This window comes from Mus caroli, chromosome 15 (assembly GCF_900094665.2).
Source record: "Mus caroli chromosome 15, CAROLI_EIJ_v1.1, whole genome shotgun sequence".
Taxonomy (NCBI): Eukaryota; Metazoa; Chordata; class Mammalia; order Rodentia; family Muridae; genus Mus; species Mus caroli.
This window is the reverse complement of record NC_034584.1, coordinates 65,547,941-65,565,700: the sequence shown is the minus strand read 5'-3', so window position 1 is coordinate 65,565,700 and position 17,760 is coordinate 65,547,941. Positions and strand designations below refer to the sequence as shown.

General features: G+C 46.4%; 1 protein-coding gene across 2 annotated transcripts in view; it reads left to right on the top strand.

Moving 5' to 3' along the window:
- The window catches only part of Col22a1 (collagen type XXII alpha 1 chain), a 237,024-nt gene that overhangs the window by 51,936 nt on the left and 167,328 nt on the right, over window positions 1-17,760 (top strand). For both annotated transcript variants that reach the window (XM_021183654.1, XM_029469967.1), the window contains exons 5-10: window positions 100-211; window positions 3,917-4,040; window positions 7,394-7,669; window positions 11,621-11,701; window positions 12,825-12,941; window positions 17,716-17,760. In XM_021183654.1, the coding sequence (XP_021039313.1) occupies window positions 100-211; window positions 3,917-4,040; window positions 7,394-7,669; window positions 11,621-11,701; window positions 12,825-12,941; window positions 17,716-17,760 (755 nt within the window). The remainder of the gene's footprint in view (window positions 1-99; window positions 212-3,916; window positions 4,041-7,393; window positions 7,670-11,620; window positions 11,702-12,824; window positions 12,942-17,715) is intronic.

Sequence of the window (17,760 nt, the reverse complement as noted above, 5' to 3'; positions counted from 1 at the left end):
GGGCAGGATAACTGTCTTTGGAGAGAGTGAACTAGCTGTTTCATGTGTTTCTCCTATTCTTCCTCTGCCAAACTCACTCCCAACTTTCTGTTTGCACAGGTTTTGACTTGATGGATTTGTTCAGTGTGAAGGAAATCTTGGGGAAGAGAGAAAACGGAGCCCAGAGTTCCTATGTACGGATGGGTTCCTTCCCTGTGGTGCAGAGAACTGAGTGAGTGGTCCTTTCTCCTTCCATAACCTTTGGATGCCCTGGGAAGCAGGGTGCAGCCAGCCACAGGACATCACTCAGCATTGAGCTGATGGTAGCATACTTCGTGGTGCCTGGTGAAGTCACACTAAGTTGATGCAGTTTAGCTACAGGTCTGGGAGTTAAACTGGTCCTTTGTAATTCCCTGATCATTGCACCAATGATTTTCTAATTATTGTGTGTTTATCCATTTATGGATACAGTTTTCTTTCAGCTCATGAAATGGCAACCATTTTTTTTTTATGTTTATCACCATATAGCATTAGCCGTGGCCTCACATAACAAATGTCTATCTCCTAGAATCATGTATTGGTTTTTGGACAGTGAAGATTCAGTTTCCATGTTAACTGGGGGCCTTGTTTATACTTTACCAAATGCCTCATTTTTTCCTGTCTCCACCTGAGATGAGTATCTCTGCCTTGTGATGTTGAGAAGCACTCCTGGACATTATATTTTCTCCAGTATCTGATCCCACTTCATCTCCAGTGAAGGGCTAAAAGTGCTCCCACACTGAGTACTCTATGCTCACTGGAGACAGACAGATGCTTTGAAAATTAGGATGATCCTGCATTGTGTGATCCCTCCTCCATCTTGTAACTCTTTAATTGCTTTTTAATCTTCTCGCACTCCGAGGACAGAAAGGGTGGACTGGCCTTTAGGATCACTGTTGGAGTCTTATTATTTCACCCAAGCCTCATTTGTTGGGTCCTGTATGTTTAGAAAATTACAAGCATGTCCCTCCTACTACCAGGCCTTTGCTGGTGTCCTTTCCTCTATCCTGGATACCTTCTCTGGTCCTTGTTCCAGTGCTGGGCTGTAGATGATACTCTCTGGGAACCTCCTAAGTCAGGCCTTGCTTTCTTCTACTCTCTCACTCTTGCACTGAGCATAGTGAACTTGAGGCAAGTGAGTTAAACTGCACAATTGCTTTTTTTGTAGACAATTTTTGTTGCTTAGTTAGAAGTGTTACGAGAGGCGCAAGCCTTAGTCTCTTCCAGTGTCTCATCACAGTGAGAGAAGTCAGATTTAGCTCTCCATGGAGGCTGGAGTACAGCATTGAGTTCACTGAGTATCCTTTGGGCCGACTCTACTTCAGACTGTGGTAGCACCTCACCCATGGCTCGGAACCCATGAGAGTAAAGGAGAATGAGGGGCCTGACTCCCTGTCTGAGCTCCATCTTTTCACCTGTGGAACAGGGGCTGCACTCTGACCTCCCAGATACTGAACATGCTCTTCTGCAGTGGTGCACAGATGCTTGGGGAGTTGTGTGTCACCTGGTCCTAGGCTCATTTAGGGGGAAATGTGAGGATGGTCAGACTCTATACTATACTGTTACTTCATTCCCCTCCTTAGGAATTCACCAGCCACACTGCTTAGAAACAGAAAAGCACCACATATAATTTCACCACAGAATAACATTCAATAAAGAACAGAAGGGAGAGAGTTACATAAATGTAGCAGATGCCTCATAGACCAGAGATGTCTTGTTCTCCTGGGACACCTGCCATTCATCAAAGCGTCTTTAAGTTTGTTTGGGTACACGCACTTGAGATAATCCAAAATTATAAGAAAGTGTATTCAGAAAGAAAACAATCGAGAGGTTCATGAAGGAAGTAAGTAGTAAGGGAAAAGTGTCTTGGGTGGGGATGCCCTGTCTCTTCCTACATGCATGGTGATTAAAGGAGTTTCTAACTCCTGAGGGAAGCCTAGGTTCAGAAGGTGATGGGTAACTTTCCTCCTGTCTGTATATGATCCTCATGATGTCCTGCCTTAGAGGATGATATTGAACAACTGCATCTCCTCTGCTTAGATACATAAGTGGAGAGTCAGTGAGGACCGGTCTTAGCTTTTAAGTTTTTAGCTACATAAAGGATCCCTGAGGATCTGCAAATCGAAGAAGCAGGAACCCAGATGCTGCCCCACTTCTCTTCCTGACTGTCTGGCCAGACAGCCTCCTTCTCCTCCAGCAGCAAAACCATTGCTATGTGTGTTTTCAGAGGTAGTCTTCCATCCCCAGGGTAGACTGTGGCTTCCTCCTGGCCAGATTCTGCAGAATGAGAGAACAGTTGGCTGGTGGTTAAGAGAAAAGCTATGGAGAGACCAGACCCTCAGGTGGGAACTCTATCTGCCACATCCCTTGAGTTAACCCTAAAGAGTCCAGGTTCCCTGATTTATAATGCAAAGATCAAAACATATCCTTCAGAAATTCTTTCCAGGATGGAATGGGATGGAAGCTCATGTCCTCATTATACCATGTCCTGCAACATACTCATTTTAAAATTAAGAATTAGATTAATGTCTTGGGAAATATGTATGTGATTTATTGAAAAAATGCAAAAAAATGGGTTAAACTTTGTTTTGATAGTATGGAAATCCTAGCTAGGACACTGGTGTTGTCACGGTCATCCAGAGGGAGGGGAGGGATGTTACTTGGTCTTCTCCATGGCCATGGGAAACAAGCCCCTCAGTGTCCTCTGAGAAAATTAGCCTAGCATGGAAAAAGAAAGGCTTTTACATGAAAACAGCATTTGACAGCTTTCATGATTCTTTATTCTTAGCACCTGTAGGATGCCTATCATACTGGTGACCTTGTGGTAGGTGCTAAGGGACAGGGATTTGTCACTAGTATCCCCACATAGGCAGAGAACAGGTGCTTTGAATTGAGATGATGGTGAGAGATGAATGAGCTCTGAAAGAGTAAGTTACCCTTTTTGCAGAACTCTGTTGGAAAAGACAGAGATGGGGAGAAAGAAGGAAAGAAAATTGTTTTGAAGGGCTGAACTGAGGCTCGGGAGGAAGCTCAGGTGTCTCTGTTCATGACATTGGTGGAGATGGAAGAACAGGTGGTCCAAGGATGCTATGGGCAGGCACAAAGTGATTGGCTCTGGGATCTCCATAGTAACTGAATTTGGAAGAGAATGGACAGTTTATAGAGTCCCTGGAGTAGAGGCCACCTCTAGGAGAGAGCTGCCCTGTAATGGTGGTTGAGGGACTAGCAGAGAGAAGAGGATGACCAATGTCTTGCTGACTATCCTGCATGGTATGCATGGTTCCTAAGTGGCTGAAGTTTCTGAAAGAGCTGGTCGGAGACTGGATGTCTAAGGCCAGGTCTGCATTGATGGTGTCTTCTCATGGTAATACCACCTGGTAGAAATGCTAAACAACATGGAGGGGGTTCTCTTAACAAAGGGTTCCAGTCTCATTACCTAATGACTGACCTTTTACTATCTAGGCATTAGGATTTTAGCACGTGGATTTTGTGAAGACATACACTGAAGCCATAACAACTTGTTATAGGAACACAGGTATAATAAACACAAGAGCAGAACAGAAGAGGTGAAGCTGGAAGTGTCCACGGCAATCATTCCTGGGGGAGGGTCATTCAGCACTTATTGACCATCAGTTATTGGAAAGGTGGGGAGACAGTAGGTAAGCACTGAGAGTGGAGGCAAAGGCAGTGAAAGGGCCACAGTGCTGGTCAATAGAAGGCCTCACTAAGACACTGCTTTAGTAAGAGGCATCAGTATAGCTTGGGGGAGAGTGTTGCAGGCATCCTTAGGGGTCACACTGCCAGGACTTAGTGACTGAGAAGATATGAAAGATTTCAGTGCCAGCTCTCTAGTGCATTTACATTAATGCTGGCACTGTCTGCTTCTCTTTGTTTTCAGAGATGTGTTTCCCCAAGGTCTTCCTGATGAGTATGCCTTTGTCACAACTTTCCGGTTCCGGAAAACATCACGGAAAGAAGATTGGTACATCTGGCAAGTCATTGACCAGTATGGCATCCCACAGGTATAGGCGTCAGTGCTGCCTGGCTCAAGGACAAGTTCTGTGTCCTTCTGCCAGGAAACAAACTTGATCACTGTGTTTCCTGCAAGATGCTCAGTTCTGAGCCTAGACAGAAGTGGGGTCCAGTGTGTGGAGCCCTAAGGAACCCATAGGTCTAGCTCCTTTTCTTTCCCTGGTTAGACCTTCTAAGGTTTGATATCCAGTTACTATTCTCTGAGACTTTCTGTCTAACCAAAGAAATAAACACGTACTTTGCTGCCTATGGTGCCTTCTCTATTGGTGACCTCATAACGTATCGGAAGAAACTCCTCAGTGTCAGGTGGTAGGGACTGCCCATTAGTCTTAGCTTCCTCAGCTTGAAAGTGGGAAATGAGAGTACTTATCATGAACAGTTGGTGAACGAATCAGGTGTTAATAAAAGCATGCTTGCATAGCACCAAGCACAGTCTAATATATAGTAAAAACTGTCATGGGTAGATCTCTTGTATAAAAGAAGATTGTCTTCAGTTCACTCACATGTGCAATTCCAAACCCTCATTTTTATCCACCTGTAGAGTATTGGCTTTCAGTTCCACAGTCCCTCATCAGCACCAAGTCCAGCAAGGAGGGATGGATCTCAAAGCCAACGTCATCAACACAAGACATCATTGAGAGGAAAGCAGCACTGCCCTCCACTCTTGAGCAGGCCAAAACCCACCTGTTCTCAGACACAAAGGCCTGATCTCTGAACCCTGTCTTCTCATTGGAAATGTGAATGGGTAGACCTTCTCACTTTTAGCTGAGAGAAACTCCCTTGGTTTTCATATGGGGTTGAAACAAAACAAAGTTTTCTAAGTAAGCGGCCTTCAACAACCACGGACAGTTGTCTGAGACAACCAGCACCATCTACCTCTTCCCATCTCTTGGCCTACCTCTTTCTAAGCCTCTCTCTCCCATCCTGCCTATCTTCCTTTCCCCTTCACTTCATATCATAAGTAAAGGAGATGATGCAACCAAGATGCTAAGAACATTGTGAGGAGATGTGGAGAATGCCAAGGGCATTCGGCTGCTAATTTTATTCTATTTTAACAGAATAGAATATTCTGTTATAGTTGAGTAAAATAAGATAGAATAGCAGAATAGAATAGAAAAACAGAATGAATAAAATAGAATAGAACAGAATATAGAATATAATAGAACAGAACAGAATAGAATGTAGAATAGACTGGACTTGACATTGTTCTTCACTCTTTACAAACACAAAACTGCTCTTAGTATGGTTCGGACGCTTCAAAATTCTTAATGCACTGCATCCCCTGCATTGTGCTGCAAATAGGCTGGTTTTACTATTCTCATCTCAGGGAAAGAAAGAGCCATAGAGAGGCTCAGGAATTGACCTGAGTTTGCACAGATAATAAGAGCAGAAGTTGAGACTTGAACCAAAGTAGTTAAGGCCCAAGTCTGTGCCTTTGTTCTAAGCCTGTCTGAGTCTGATAGTCCTGTTGAATAACTCACCCATAGCATCTGCAGTCACACGGAGATACAAACTCATTTTCAGTGCTGACCATGGAGGGATAGAGTTTCCTATGTGTGGGAGACTGAAAGCATTGACAGGCTTCTGTCGGCTCTGGGTTCCTTTCTGCTGCCAATGCCTGTTAACTATAGATTTGCTTTTCCAATTCCTCTGGTCTGGCAGGGTAGGACTGGGCACCTGCCATGACATTCTTGTCTGGTGAGCCCACACCACCTCCACAGTCTGGGTCTTTTCTTTCATGGCATTTGCAGAGCTTTGTACTCTCTGTCTGCCATGACTGCTGCCCCCTCCCTCTGGATTGAACAAAGTTTAGATATATCTTGGAAATAGAGCTATCACCACTTGCTGAGAGATGAAGTGGACTCCAGGAAGTTACCCAGCTAGTGTTGCTGGACACACTTCTTGGGCCTATGTTGCTTCCTTTTGTGCTAGAGACAGAAACATCAGAGGGAAATCCAAGCCTTCGGGGATCTCCAAAGATTGTTAGGGCCAGGATTCAGGTCTGTGAGCCTACCCTGAAGAAAGAGAGGACTGTGTTCAATCATGGAACACTTACACCAGATGAGCTATGTTAGGTGATTAGAAAGGAGACCCTTGTTTTCGGCTATTTATGATACCTGTAGTACATATGCATGTGAACCAGTTAAAAATCTGAGGTACCCTTTGGTTGTGTAGAAGGGAGGTTGAGCCTGAAGCAGAACTTAGAAGACCAGGGCTGTGCTGTGAATATTCTTTATCAGAGCAATAGGAAACAAACCAGGACCACTAGAAAAGACTGCAGTTTCTGGGATCTTACCTGCTTAAGTTATTGTAATTAAGATTTAGACCAGAGCCTGGCATATAAGTACTATGTAAAATGCGTACATGTATACTTACATATTGAACCCTTAGCAAGCCTGTGGTGTACGTGCCACTATCAATACCATCTTACAAATGAAAATAACAGTGCAGAGAAGTTGAATAACCTGTCTGAGGTCACAAAGTGTTAAAATGAACTCCTGGTTTCGGATGATCAGGCACTATTTATGTACTGAACTAAAACAACAACAACAACAACAACAACAAACATGATGAAGTGGATAGAGTTACTTGTGGGGATGTGGCAGAAAAGAAAGGGGAGCCAGCAAGGATTTGCTAAGGCAAATCTGGATTAGTAAACTCAGAAGAATGCAGGCAGGGGGCTCTCAGGGCAGGTGAAGACTACCCTTAGTTAATGCCCTGTGTTCATGCATTGTCCGTGTCTGAACCCATTCACTGTTGCATTCCTGGTACCTGGCCTCCCTGTCACACAGTGTGTTCATTCTGGAGGGGAGAAAGAAGAGAAAGCATGACTGAAAACGTGACTATTCATCCCTCCAAAAGCAAACAAAAGTGACCATCCTTGCAGTGGTAGCCTATTGGGCAGCCACAGGTCACTATGAAAATCGTAAATGCACTTTAAAACGTTATGAGATAATTTTGTGTGGGGTTTGTTTGTTTTGTTTGTGCAGTTCTTGAACATGAACGTTGAAGGTGACACTATATTCTGGAGAAGCCAAACAGTTAGACAACCCTGTGTGCTGATTCTGTGCCAGAAAATTGCAAAGGGTTGAGTGTGCAGGCAGGAGTGACTGGGATAGCCAAGGCCAACAAGAGGCTTCATTCTCTTAGAGCTTCAGTTGAGTCCTCTAGATGAGAGACAGGAGAGGTTGCCCATCTGCCTGCAGACTGGCACCTGGCATTTATATTGCATAGGGCTCAGGACTGACTCTGCCCCTCCCCACTTCTGCCTATGCTTTGCCCCAGGATGCTCAGGGCACATCATGTGTAGATGTTCAAGGATTCTCCGCGTCTGTCTCCTTAGGTCTCTATCCGGCTGGATGGTGAGAACAAGGCAGTTGAGTACAACGCTGTGGGTGCCATGAAGGATGCTGTCCGGGTGGTCTTCCGAGGCCCCCGAGTTGATGACCTCTTTGACCGTGACTGGCACAAGATGGCTCTAAGCATCCAGGCCCAGAATGTGTCCCTCTACATTGACTGTGTGCTGGTTCAGACGCTGCCTATTGAGGAGAGGGAGAATATCGACATCCAGGGCAAGACTGTGATTGGCAAACGTCTCTATGACAGCGTGCCCATTGATGTGAGTACCTGAGAGGCTCTTAACGTTAGTGCCAGGGCTACCAGAGGGGACCTCAGACTCTAGGTGCCTCAGTGTCCCCCACATCTGTAGTTCTAATTTATTATCTATTTATGAATCATCACCTGGACTTTCTGAGGAGAGACGACTCTTACTCAGAAAGGAGCATGCTGGAGTCCAAATTTCCCATTCATTCACTCATCCCTTCATTCACTCACTCATTCACCCATTGAGCTATTTGTTGTGTATACATTGAGATTCTTTGGTTTACTAGGCTCTCTGCTGGACATTGGTGATATTGGTACCTACAAGGGAGCACAAGATTGACATGCAAACACCAGTTCTCTTTAAAATAAAGAGCCTGAACATCATTGAATTTGGGTGTGATGAGGGCTCCTTGGGTGTCAAGAGACAACCATACTTTGACAAGTACAGTCAAATACCCATACACCCAATACACATAAATACACAGAAGCACAAATCATAGTCAAGCGGTACCATACCATCCTGGAGTGGGAGAACATGGAGAGGGCTTGCAAGTATAAATCCTGTATTCTTTCCATAGCAACCTGGTCCTTCCAGGCCATATCGGAAGCAGCAGCAGCAGAATTAGAGGAGCCATTTGGTGCTTACTGTATGTTGGAGACAGTGCAAGCTCTACCATGATAGATGCTACTTCTCTGACTTCTGTATAGGCGTTGCCTGTCTGATAGATGAATCTGAATAGGAAAAAAAAAAGATATGTGAATTTAACAAACCCAGGATTTCTATGGAAGGAAGACTCATTGAGATCATTCGGTGTGGTTAGGTAAATGCCACAGTAGACATTGACATTGTGTATTATGGAACCTTATGTCTGGGTGCCCAAACTAAGCAAGGCATGGTAGCTGTGAGGGTGGGGGGGATTGAGAGAGAATGTGGGTAGCTTCCAAAAGGAGGTTCATTTATACATACAGGATAAAGGCCTATATGCCTATTTTCGAGCAGCAGTGCCAGAGGGTAGATGTGTGAAGCACAGGTAGAAGAGATAGGGAGGATACAAGGCCAAAGCTTACTGCAGATATCCTAGAAGTCAGCCCACAGGTGACACCTGGACAAAAAAGCTAAAGTAGGCAAGTTCTGTACCTGCGGAATCTCTGCTTGTTAGAGAGAGGGGCACAGGGTGAGGTGAAAGAGGGTGCTTGGTAAGGGGGGATCCTGAGAGCCCAGAGCCCAGCTGGGAAAAGAGAGGCAAGGCAGGAATCTTAGCTTGAGCCAGTGTTCAGGGTCAGCACGTGGGTGTGGGGCTAGAATACAGTGGGATTTTGGAGAGTTAACTTCTGAGCTAGTGAGTTTGTCGTTACTCAGACCCATGGGGGGAATAGAGAGAGGGGATTGCTCCTAGGTGTAGAACCTGGGTTCTGAGGCTTGTGTCTGCTGGAGACCCCTGAGACTCTGAGACTTTCCTCTGTTCCTTTCGAGGGACTCTAGGCTTCTCCTTCCAGTTACTGCTTATTTCTCTCAGGCCTCTGCCTCCCTCCAGATTCTCAGGAGAGGTTTCCATGGACTATGGAACCCAGGGATTCACTCTAACACGCATCTTGCCTTTTGGTCAGTTCCCATTGGTCCTACCTTTGGATTATCTGCCAAAGTGGCGCTCAGAAGTGCAAATGACAGGGATCAGACTCCTGAATATTATCAGGATGTTCCTTTCCCTGCTGTAAGACAAGCCAATCAATCTTAGATGTATAGCCACGATCTAGTTTTTAAGTAAAGAACTAGAGAGGGCCTTGTGCTCTAGTGTGGGGCAGTGTTTGTTGACCCTTCACTCTGGTTTGTGCAACCATTGCAGGCACAGGTGGCAGCCCTTGTATGGTCACAGTGAACTCTGAACTCCTCACTCTGTGGCAACATCATGGTGCTGTGTGATATCACTTAGTGCCACTTAGGAGGTAAAGCCAGGCACAGAGATGGAAGGACATGCTCCGATTTGTAAATTCACAAGGGGGGGGGCAGTGATCAGTGTCTCTTTCAACTCAGTTGATTGTCATTTGTTCTGAGGTAGCAGGTCTGGGTCCTACCCTGACTCTTGAATTTGGTCATCATAGTTAGCTACGAAGTGTCCCTGTGGGAACTTTAACTGGTTCCTTAAGCGAGGAGGGGCCACCTCTCATTTCCCTCCTTTTCATTTATTAGTGAGAAGGGTTTTCTTTGGTATCTAATGTCAAGAAGTCTTGGGCCTCTGACAGACTTCCGTAGCTCAGATGGAGAGTCAGCATATTTTATATCCTTCCAATTGCATGGGCAAAGATACTTATGGCTGTATGGTTTGGGGCCTTAGATACAGTGGGAAGAGGCCTCGGCCTATCTAGGCTTGATGTGGGACAAGCATTGTGCCCTCTGAGCCCCTCAGTCCCCTCTATAGCTTTGTGACAACCTCTCATTGAAGGGCAGATGAAGGATCAGAGACTTGAGATGACTTCATGATAGTTGAGTTAATCTGAACCTCAGATGCAGCCTGGTGGGCCCTGGCTCATGCTCTCAACCATCTATAACCTGATTCCACACCTAAGCTAACAACGGACCGTTGGATGAGCATATGCATGTAGGATATGGTGGGAGGCTTGGAACTGTGAGTGGACGCTGGAGATAGTTGAGCCCACGGCTGCTGTAGACTGAATTTAAGCATAGCTCTGAGACAGGAATAGGAACCAGGATAGAATGGGTGGAAATTCTGGGGCTTAGGAAGACAGTGGGCAGAAAGGGTTAAGGTGCCTGGAGTAACAGGATCAAAGGCAGTGGTGGAATTGGGGGTGGGGGGGGGCGCTCGGAACTTAAGCTCTATATAGCCTTGTCTGGTGGCCAAGTTGTAGTCAGTGAGTTACAGCTAATGTAGAAAGCAGGCTATCACCTGAAGACCGGCCTTGCTCAAAATCGAAAATCTGCATTCTGTCAGTTTCTTCCGGTTTGAATTGTTGTCTCTACAGGAAATGAAACAGACATGAGTAGATCTGCTCTTTTCCTGCTGAAGAGAGTCAAAGGTCACGAGGGGATGTGCCTTCAGTAGCACATGGTAGAAGCAGAGGGTTGAAGTCACGCAGACCCCCTAGCCTCACACAGGCGGAGCCCCTCCCTTACCAGTTCTTGCTAAAGGTTCTTTCAGCTGTTCATCACATGCCTGGGCCACATCTTTCTTGTGACTGGAGCTGTTCCAGAGCTGAGTACAAGGGAACAGAACCTCATCCCACAGTTCCTACAGAGATTTTATTGTTTTAGAGGAAAGGGGTTTTGGAGAAGGAAGGACATGCATAGTGCTGTTGCAAGCCAGGTACTGTGTGGAGGATGGACAGGGTGAGTGGGAACGGTGAGCCTGAGCCTGGACAGCAAAAGGATGGTGGAAGCTGAGAGCAGCCTGCCTGTCAGGAGTGGGAGGAGGGGTCTTCCTGGGCAGTGGGGCTGTGAAGGCAGAGTGCATGGGAAAGAGTGTGTACTACTTGGAGAGGCCCAGGTCAGAGCTGGCAAAAAACAAATGAACAAACAAACAAACAAAACAAAACGTGGGGAGCTGTGCAATGGGAACCTGGGCAGCAGTTTGCTGAGTTTTATTTACTGTGTGACATCCTCAGCTAGAGCTCAAAGCAGTGGTTCTGCAGGCCACTCTCAGACTAGAAGAGTCTGTGGCCCCAGAAAGCAGACAGATTCCAGGCCTGTGGTCACTTTACAGCTTGCTGCCAGGTACATAGGCTATAGTGCCGAGAAGTGGGGCCAGGGGGCTAGGCTAAGGCCATAATTCAGGTACAATGAAAACATGCAAGAGCAGGTTTCTCTGCATGGCAATTGGGTACACAGGCCATGCAAAGCCTCCTGCGCAGCCCAGCAGTGCAGCACAGGCTTGGAAGGATCCTAAGAGCACATGGGCAGTCCGATACCATGGAGGTTCCAGCTCTTTTTTTCTCTCCTTACCCTGCTTTCCAGTTTGACCTGCAGCGGATTGTGATTTACTGTGACTCGAGACATGCAGAACTGGAGACTTGCTGTGACATCCCGTTGGGTCCGGTGAGCAGACATGCAGAGTGGGCTGGAGATGGGTATGGCATATGGGGTGTGAAGTGTTCAGGGTTTGGGAATTAGCGACTGGGCCCAGGGTAGCATTGGGCCTTCAGTGTGTTTGTGTGGATTCTGAATTCATGTATTACTTCTAACCATTTATGCCATGTGAGCTGGGAGAAACCACAGGGTATCAGTCAGGGTGACCCCAAAACTTTCAGCCAAGTGTTATGACCTAGCTTTGGGGACGCCTGGAAGGTAGAGATTGGAGGGTGCTCTGAGGATGTCACAGTGGATTGATGCACTCAGTGCTCAGAAGACGGGAAACTACCATGCTTTGGGATAGGCAGTAAGATGGAGTAGTGAGGATGCTAAAGGCCCCAGAACCGAGAGTTGGACCCACCAGGCCTTTGCCTGTAAGGTTTGCTCCCCTCTGACCTCATCACCCACATTTTCAAAATTCCACCTCCTCCCTGTTTCTCTATCAAATCCTAGTTCCAAGATATGCTTGAAAGATGAGATGGGAATGGAGCCTGCTTCCCATGGTTCAAGGATGAGCTCCATGTTCAGTGCCTGGCAGTCCAGGCTTGGGGGCACAGTAAGAGCTCCGATATTGTGCTTTTTGTTCTGCATTCCTATAGTATGCAGGGGCTGGGGATATAGGTGTCTGGATAAGGATGTGGAGAGAGAGAGAGGAGAAGGAAGGAAAGAAAGAGGCCATAGAAGCTGAGGGGATATAGGGAGGGTGGGAAGAGGAGGGTAGGGATGGGAGCCTGTGGGTGTGAACCTGTAAGATGGAGGATTCCCTAGGTTATCTCATACATTCTGACTCAGAAGCTGATAAGGCAAACACCTTTGTCTCCATCCTTTATGGTGAACCCCAAGGCCAACGTAGCTAAGTGGTTCCTCCAGGTTGATGAGCTGGCCAGTGTCTAGAGCTTGGCTGCGTAGCCTATCCACGGTGAGGCCTTAAGAGACCCACAGGCCTGCTGTCAGGTGTGTCCTGTTAACTCCTATGTTCTCGGAAGCTTCTAGGTTTTCTTTCCCTGCCCAGTTCCTTCAATAGTCCTGGAGATCACGATCCTCTCACCAGGGGACAGGCAGATCCTGACTCTTTGATCTTTCCTTCCAGTGTCAGGTGACTGTGGTGACAGAGCCGCCACCTGCGCCTCCACAGCTGCCCACCCCTGGGAGCGAACAGATCGGGTTCTTGAAGACCATCAACTGCTCATGCCCAGCTGGAGAAAAGGTAGTCCACCTTAAGTTCTATAGTCTGCCCTCAGTTCCTAGCCTTCAGTCTCTGTGCTGAGTGCAGCAGACAAGGTCGGCTGGCAGGACCACTCTGACAGTGAGGAAAAGTGGGAGCCTCCCATCACACCTGGTTTACCAGACCAGGATGGCGCCAGGCTCGCTGTGGCTTTCAGGACCCCATTGTGTTCCTTGGAATGTCTGTTTCTCACTTTTGCGCACAATGGGAAGGGAGATTCTCAGGCTTAGATGTAATTAATGCTTTCCTGCAGCTAACAATCTGTTACTGGGCTCTCTCTAGGCCATCCCTATTTTTGTTGTTTCCTTTGCTTAGCCATACTCCCTAATCTGAATGTGTGTCATTATGTGTGTGGGGTGGGTGTAAATGTTTATGAATAAAGGTTTGGGCATCATTTTGAGTTTTAGAAAGTGCTTCGTGCTGGTGAAAATCATACCTCTATTCCACTGGACACATTTAAGTTCTTGGCTTGAACCCAAGGCTTTCATTTGCTTTTTCTCTATAGACCTTTCACACACACACACACACACACACACACACACACACACACACTTATGAGGTTGGTAAGGAAAGGAGCAGAAATGTGTCTTAGTCTAACATATGTGTCTGCCCCATCTGCATGGTGCCAGCACACTCGAAGGACTATGACACTTTTCCCAGTACTAGTGACACTCAGACCCAAGTGAATGAGAGATGAGATAACTGGATCAGACACTTTGGATATCTGAGCAGTAGTAAGACATCTCGTTCCCTTTCCTCTCCACCCCTACCCCCCCACCTCCCCCACCCTGCCTCACCCATTATATTCACATGTTTCATTCATTCTTCTTCTGTGCAGAGAGCCAGGCTCTTGGGAAGGCATAGTCACTGAGGAACTTCTAGTCAAGTGAGGTTGCCATAGAACTGGTTCAACTTGCCAAATCCCAATTACACTCTGAACTTGGAATTCTTTTCAGGCGGTAGGTGCCATTAGGATGCTCCATGCCCCGTGCCTATGTTAGAGAAGAAGCAGTCAGAAAAAAAGAGTTGGGCCGGGCAATGGTGACGCACGCCTTTAATCCCAGAACTCGGGAGGCAGAGGCAGGCCGATTTCTGAGTTTGAGGCCAGCCTGGTCTACAAGTGAGTTCCAGGACAGCCAGGGCTATACAGAGAAACCCTGTCTTGAAAAACCAAAAAAAAAAAAAAAAAAAAAAGAGTTGGGATCAGCACACTCAGGCTAGGCAGCTGCTCTTTGAGCTGCAGATTCAGGCTCACCGTGCACAGATCCATTCCACGTGCCAGTGAAGTCTCAAGCAGCTGTCTAGATCCACATCCTCCTGAATCATCCTTCAGTTAGAGCTCCTGTGGGAAAGGGTGTGGGGAGGCTTTGCTCTTCTGCTGCTGTATACAGAGAGAAGATGCAACCAAACCCACCCTCCCCAGTCAGAGGCTTCCTCCTGGATCCTGGTGGGTCCCATGTGGTCACTGCTTCTCATCCCCAGAGGCATCCCCTGTAGGCTACTCTTCTTCCCACTGTCTAACTCATGAGTGCCTGGCTCTCCACTGTTCTTCTTGGCATGGTTTAAGGATCCCTGTCCACTCCTTCCATTCCTGAGTGACCCATGACACACCCATAGTGCTCCTAATCTCATGTCGCAGTCTCCCTCTTAGTGCCCACATCAGATAAAAAAACTGCTGGTTTCCTGCACGGGCCATCATATCTCTCACCTTTGGCCATATGAAGCTATTGTACTTCCTGCCTGAGACATTTTTCTCTTTCCTTGAGCAGCTTTCCCTAGGTGGCATCTGCTCTTCGTCTACAGCACAAGCAGTGAGCAAGTCTTTGCTAAGCATGATGTTGTCTGTGATGTCCCTCTGTGTTTCCTTTCTTCCCTTGCCATTCACCCCCTCCCCATTCAATGACTATCCAGAACCTTCTTTTCTAAGTCCATTTTCTCCCCTAAGGCTTCGATGTACTGCAACCATGGCCGCACTGGACTGATAATATTTCCTTGATTTTTCTTTTATACAGTCCTAAGTTCCGGTTGATAGAGATTGAATATTGTCCCTGTCTTGGCAACTACTGTGCATCTTGACACTGGGGAGGGGGCTATTGTATAGTGCTTGAATTGATGGATAAATCGTCTGAAAAGGCAGATGGCTAGTAAGGTAGACAGATGGGAGTGATGGGCAAAGGCACACATCCTCACATTCCCTTCGCAGAATGAGGCTCTACCAATTAAGCTGTGTTGTTGTTGTAGTCTCAGCATCTTATTGTGGGTGCCATCACCTGATAACCTAGCCACATCATCAGTCATAGTTCCTGGCCATGGACAATAAACACCTGCTATGTCCTTCATGCTGGGTTTCACTGAGATTTTTAAGACCGCAGAATATGGCCTCTGTGAGTCTTGGTCTGCTGTCTGGTTAGGGAGAGAGAATCCTGAGACCTGGGTCACCCTAGGGAGCTAACCATCTTCCTATGAACAGGTGAACAAGAAGACCTACTCACTGAAATAGGCCATGTGGAGGAACTACCCACCCACCCGTGAAGCTGCTGTGGCTCCTGCCTTCTCCTTCTCCTGCATCTGTGTGTCTGTCAGAAATTGGCATGAGACCTGAGAAGTTACAGTCCTCTTAATGGAGCACAGCTCTGGCAAGAGGCACTTTGTTTATAGCTTTTCAGTGTCATCAGCTGTCCTTTTGGGTTCCTGTTTACATCTCTGTAATCAGTCATGGTGATGGATGTGAAAAATGTCCATTGTGATGGACATTTGTAGGAGGTCCTAAGCACACAGAAGTGTTTATACTCTGGCATATATTGAATACACTTGTGATTGCTCTGAAGAAAATGGGATCCTATGAACATGGTCATACTGATCATTCTTTAATATCACTTTGGAAGAGGGGAACTCAATTGAGGAACTGGGCATGTGTATGGGGCAATGCCTTGATTGATGGCTGATGTTGATTGATAATTGATGTGGCAGGGAAGCTAAAGGGCTGGAGAGATGACTTAATGGTTAAGACCATTGGCTACTCTTCCAGAGGTCCAGGGTATGATTCTCAGCATCCTTATGGTGGACCACAGCCATCTGTAACTCCAGTCTCAGAGTGAGTGATACCTTCTTCTGGATTCTGTTGATACCAGGTACACATGTGGTACACAGACACACCTGAGGGCAAACCATTCATGTAAAATAAAACAAACTAAGCAAGCTGAGTAAGCCAGGAGGGGGCAAGCTTCATCCCTTCATGGTCTCTTCTTCAGTGACTGCCCTCAGGCTTGTGCCCTTACTGTGACTTCCCACACCGAAGGACTGTGACCTGGAAGTGTAAGGTGAAATAAGCAGTTTCTTTCAGGTTTCTTTTTGTCAGGGTGTGTATGTGTTTATCAGAGCAACAGAAAAGCCAACTAGAACAAGAGTGAGAGTATTGCTTTTAGTGATGGGATCAGGTGCAAATGGCCTAGTATTATATTGTTATCATTACTCATAAGAATCATTTTTTTGTTCTCAGTTTGGCTATATTACAGGTGGCTATATCATATGGATCGTGTGTAAACACACAAGGTCTTTCACTATTTTAAAATTTGAATGCAGCTTATGTCTAGAAATTGCTTTGGACACGTCACACTTCATATCTTACTGCTGTGTTAGTTAGGGTTTTACTGCTATGAAAAGACACTGTGACCAAGGCAACTCTTATAGGGACAACATTTAATTGGGGCTGGCTTGCAGGTCCAGAGGTCCAGTCCATTATCATCAAGGTGGGAACATGGCAGCATCCAGGTAGGCACGGTGCAGGAGGAGCTGTGAGTTCTACATCTTGTTCTGAAGGCAAGCAGGAGAAGACTGGCTTCCAGGGAGCTAGGATTAGGATCTTAAAGCCCACACCCACAATGGCACACCTACTCCAACGAGGCCACACCTCCTAATAGTGCCACTCCCTGGGCCATGCATATTCAAACCATCACAAATGCAGTGGTAACAGGTATCACTATTTTCTTTCTAACTCAAGTTATACATTCAGATAAAATAACAGCCCCTAAAATTACTTTGCTTTTATTCACTTATATTGTCCACTGATAAATTATATCACTTATTTATAAGGTACAAACTCGTTCTCTAATTGCCTCTTCCATGTGGAATGGCGAGTCAAGATAAAGAACATGTCAGTCTCCTCAAATATCTATATTTTAGTTCCATCTAAATGAAATTTGATCCCTCTTGTCCGAGCCCTCTCCATTTCCTTACTTCACAGCCTGGAAGCTCTAAGCTCTACTCTACTCTCTGATGTGCGTGTGTGTATGTCTCTCTCTCTCTCTCTCTCTCTCTCTCTCTCTCTCTCTCTCTCTCTCTCTCTGTGTGTGTGTGTGAGAGAGAGAGNTCTCTCTCTCTCTCTCTCTCTCTCTCTGTGTGTGTGTGTGAGAGAGAGAGAGAGAGAGAGAGAGAGAGAGAGAGAGAGAGAGAGACCTCTTTAGTTCCCATTAATGAATGAGGACATGGACCATTTTCCTTCCCTGTTTCTGGCTGTGTTTACACCTTTGGTCCCCCAATGGCTACACTGGGGGATCATGGTGAAATTTATCCCTGCAGGTTTGCATTTGAGAGCAGGACTCTCAGCAAATGTCAGCAATTTTCCACTCACTATCTGACCAACCTGATTTAGCATAAGACACATTTTAGAGCCCTTGGGGTGGTAATTAACTTATATGAAAGATGGGAGGAATTAACTTATGGCCTTTACTATTTCTTCTTGTCTTTGTTCCTGCAGGGTGAGAGGGGCTTTGCTGGCCCTCTGGGACTCCCTGGTCAGAAG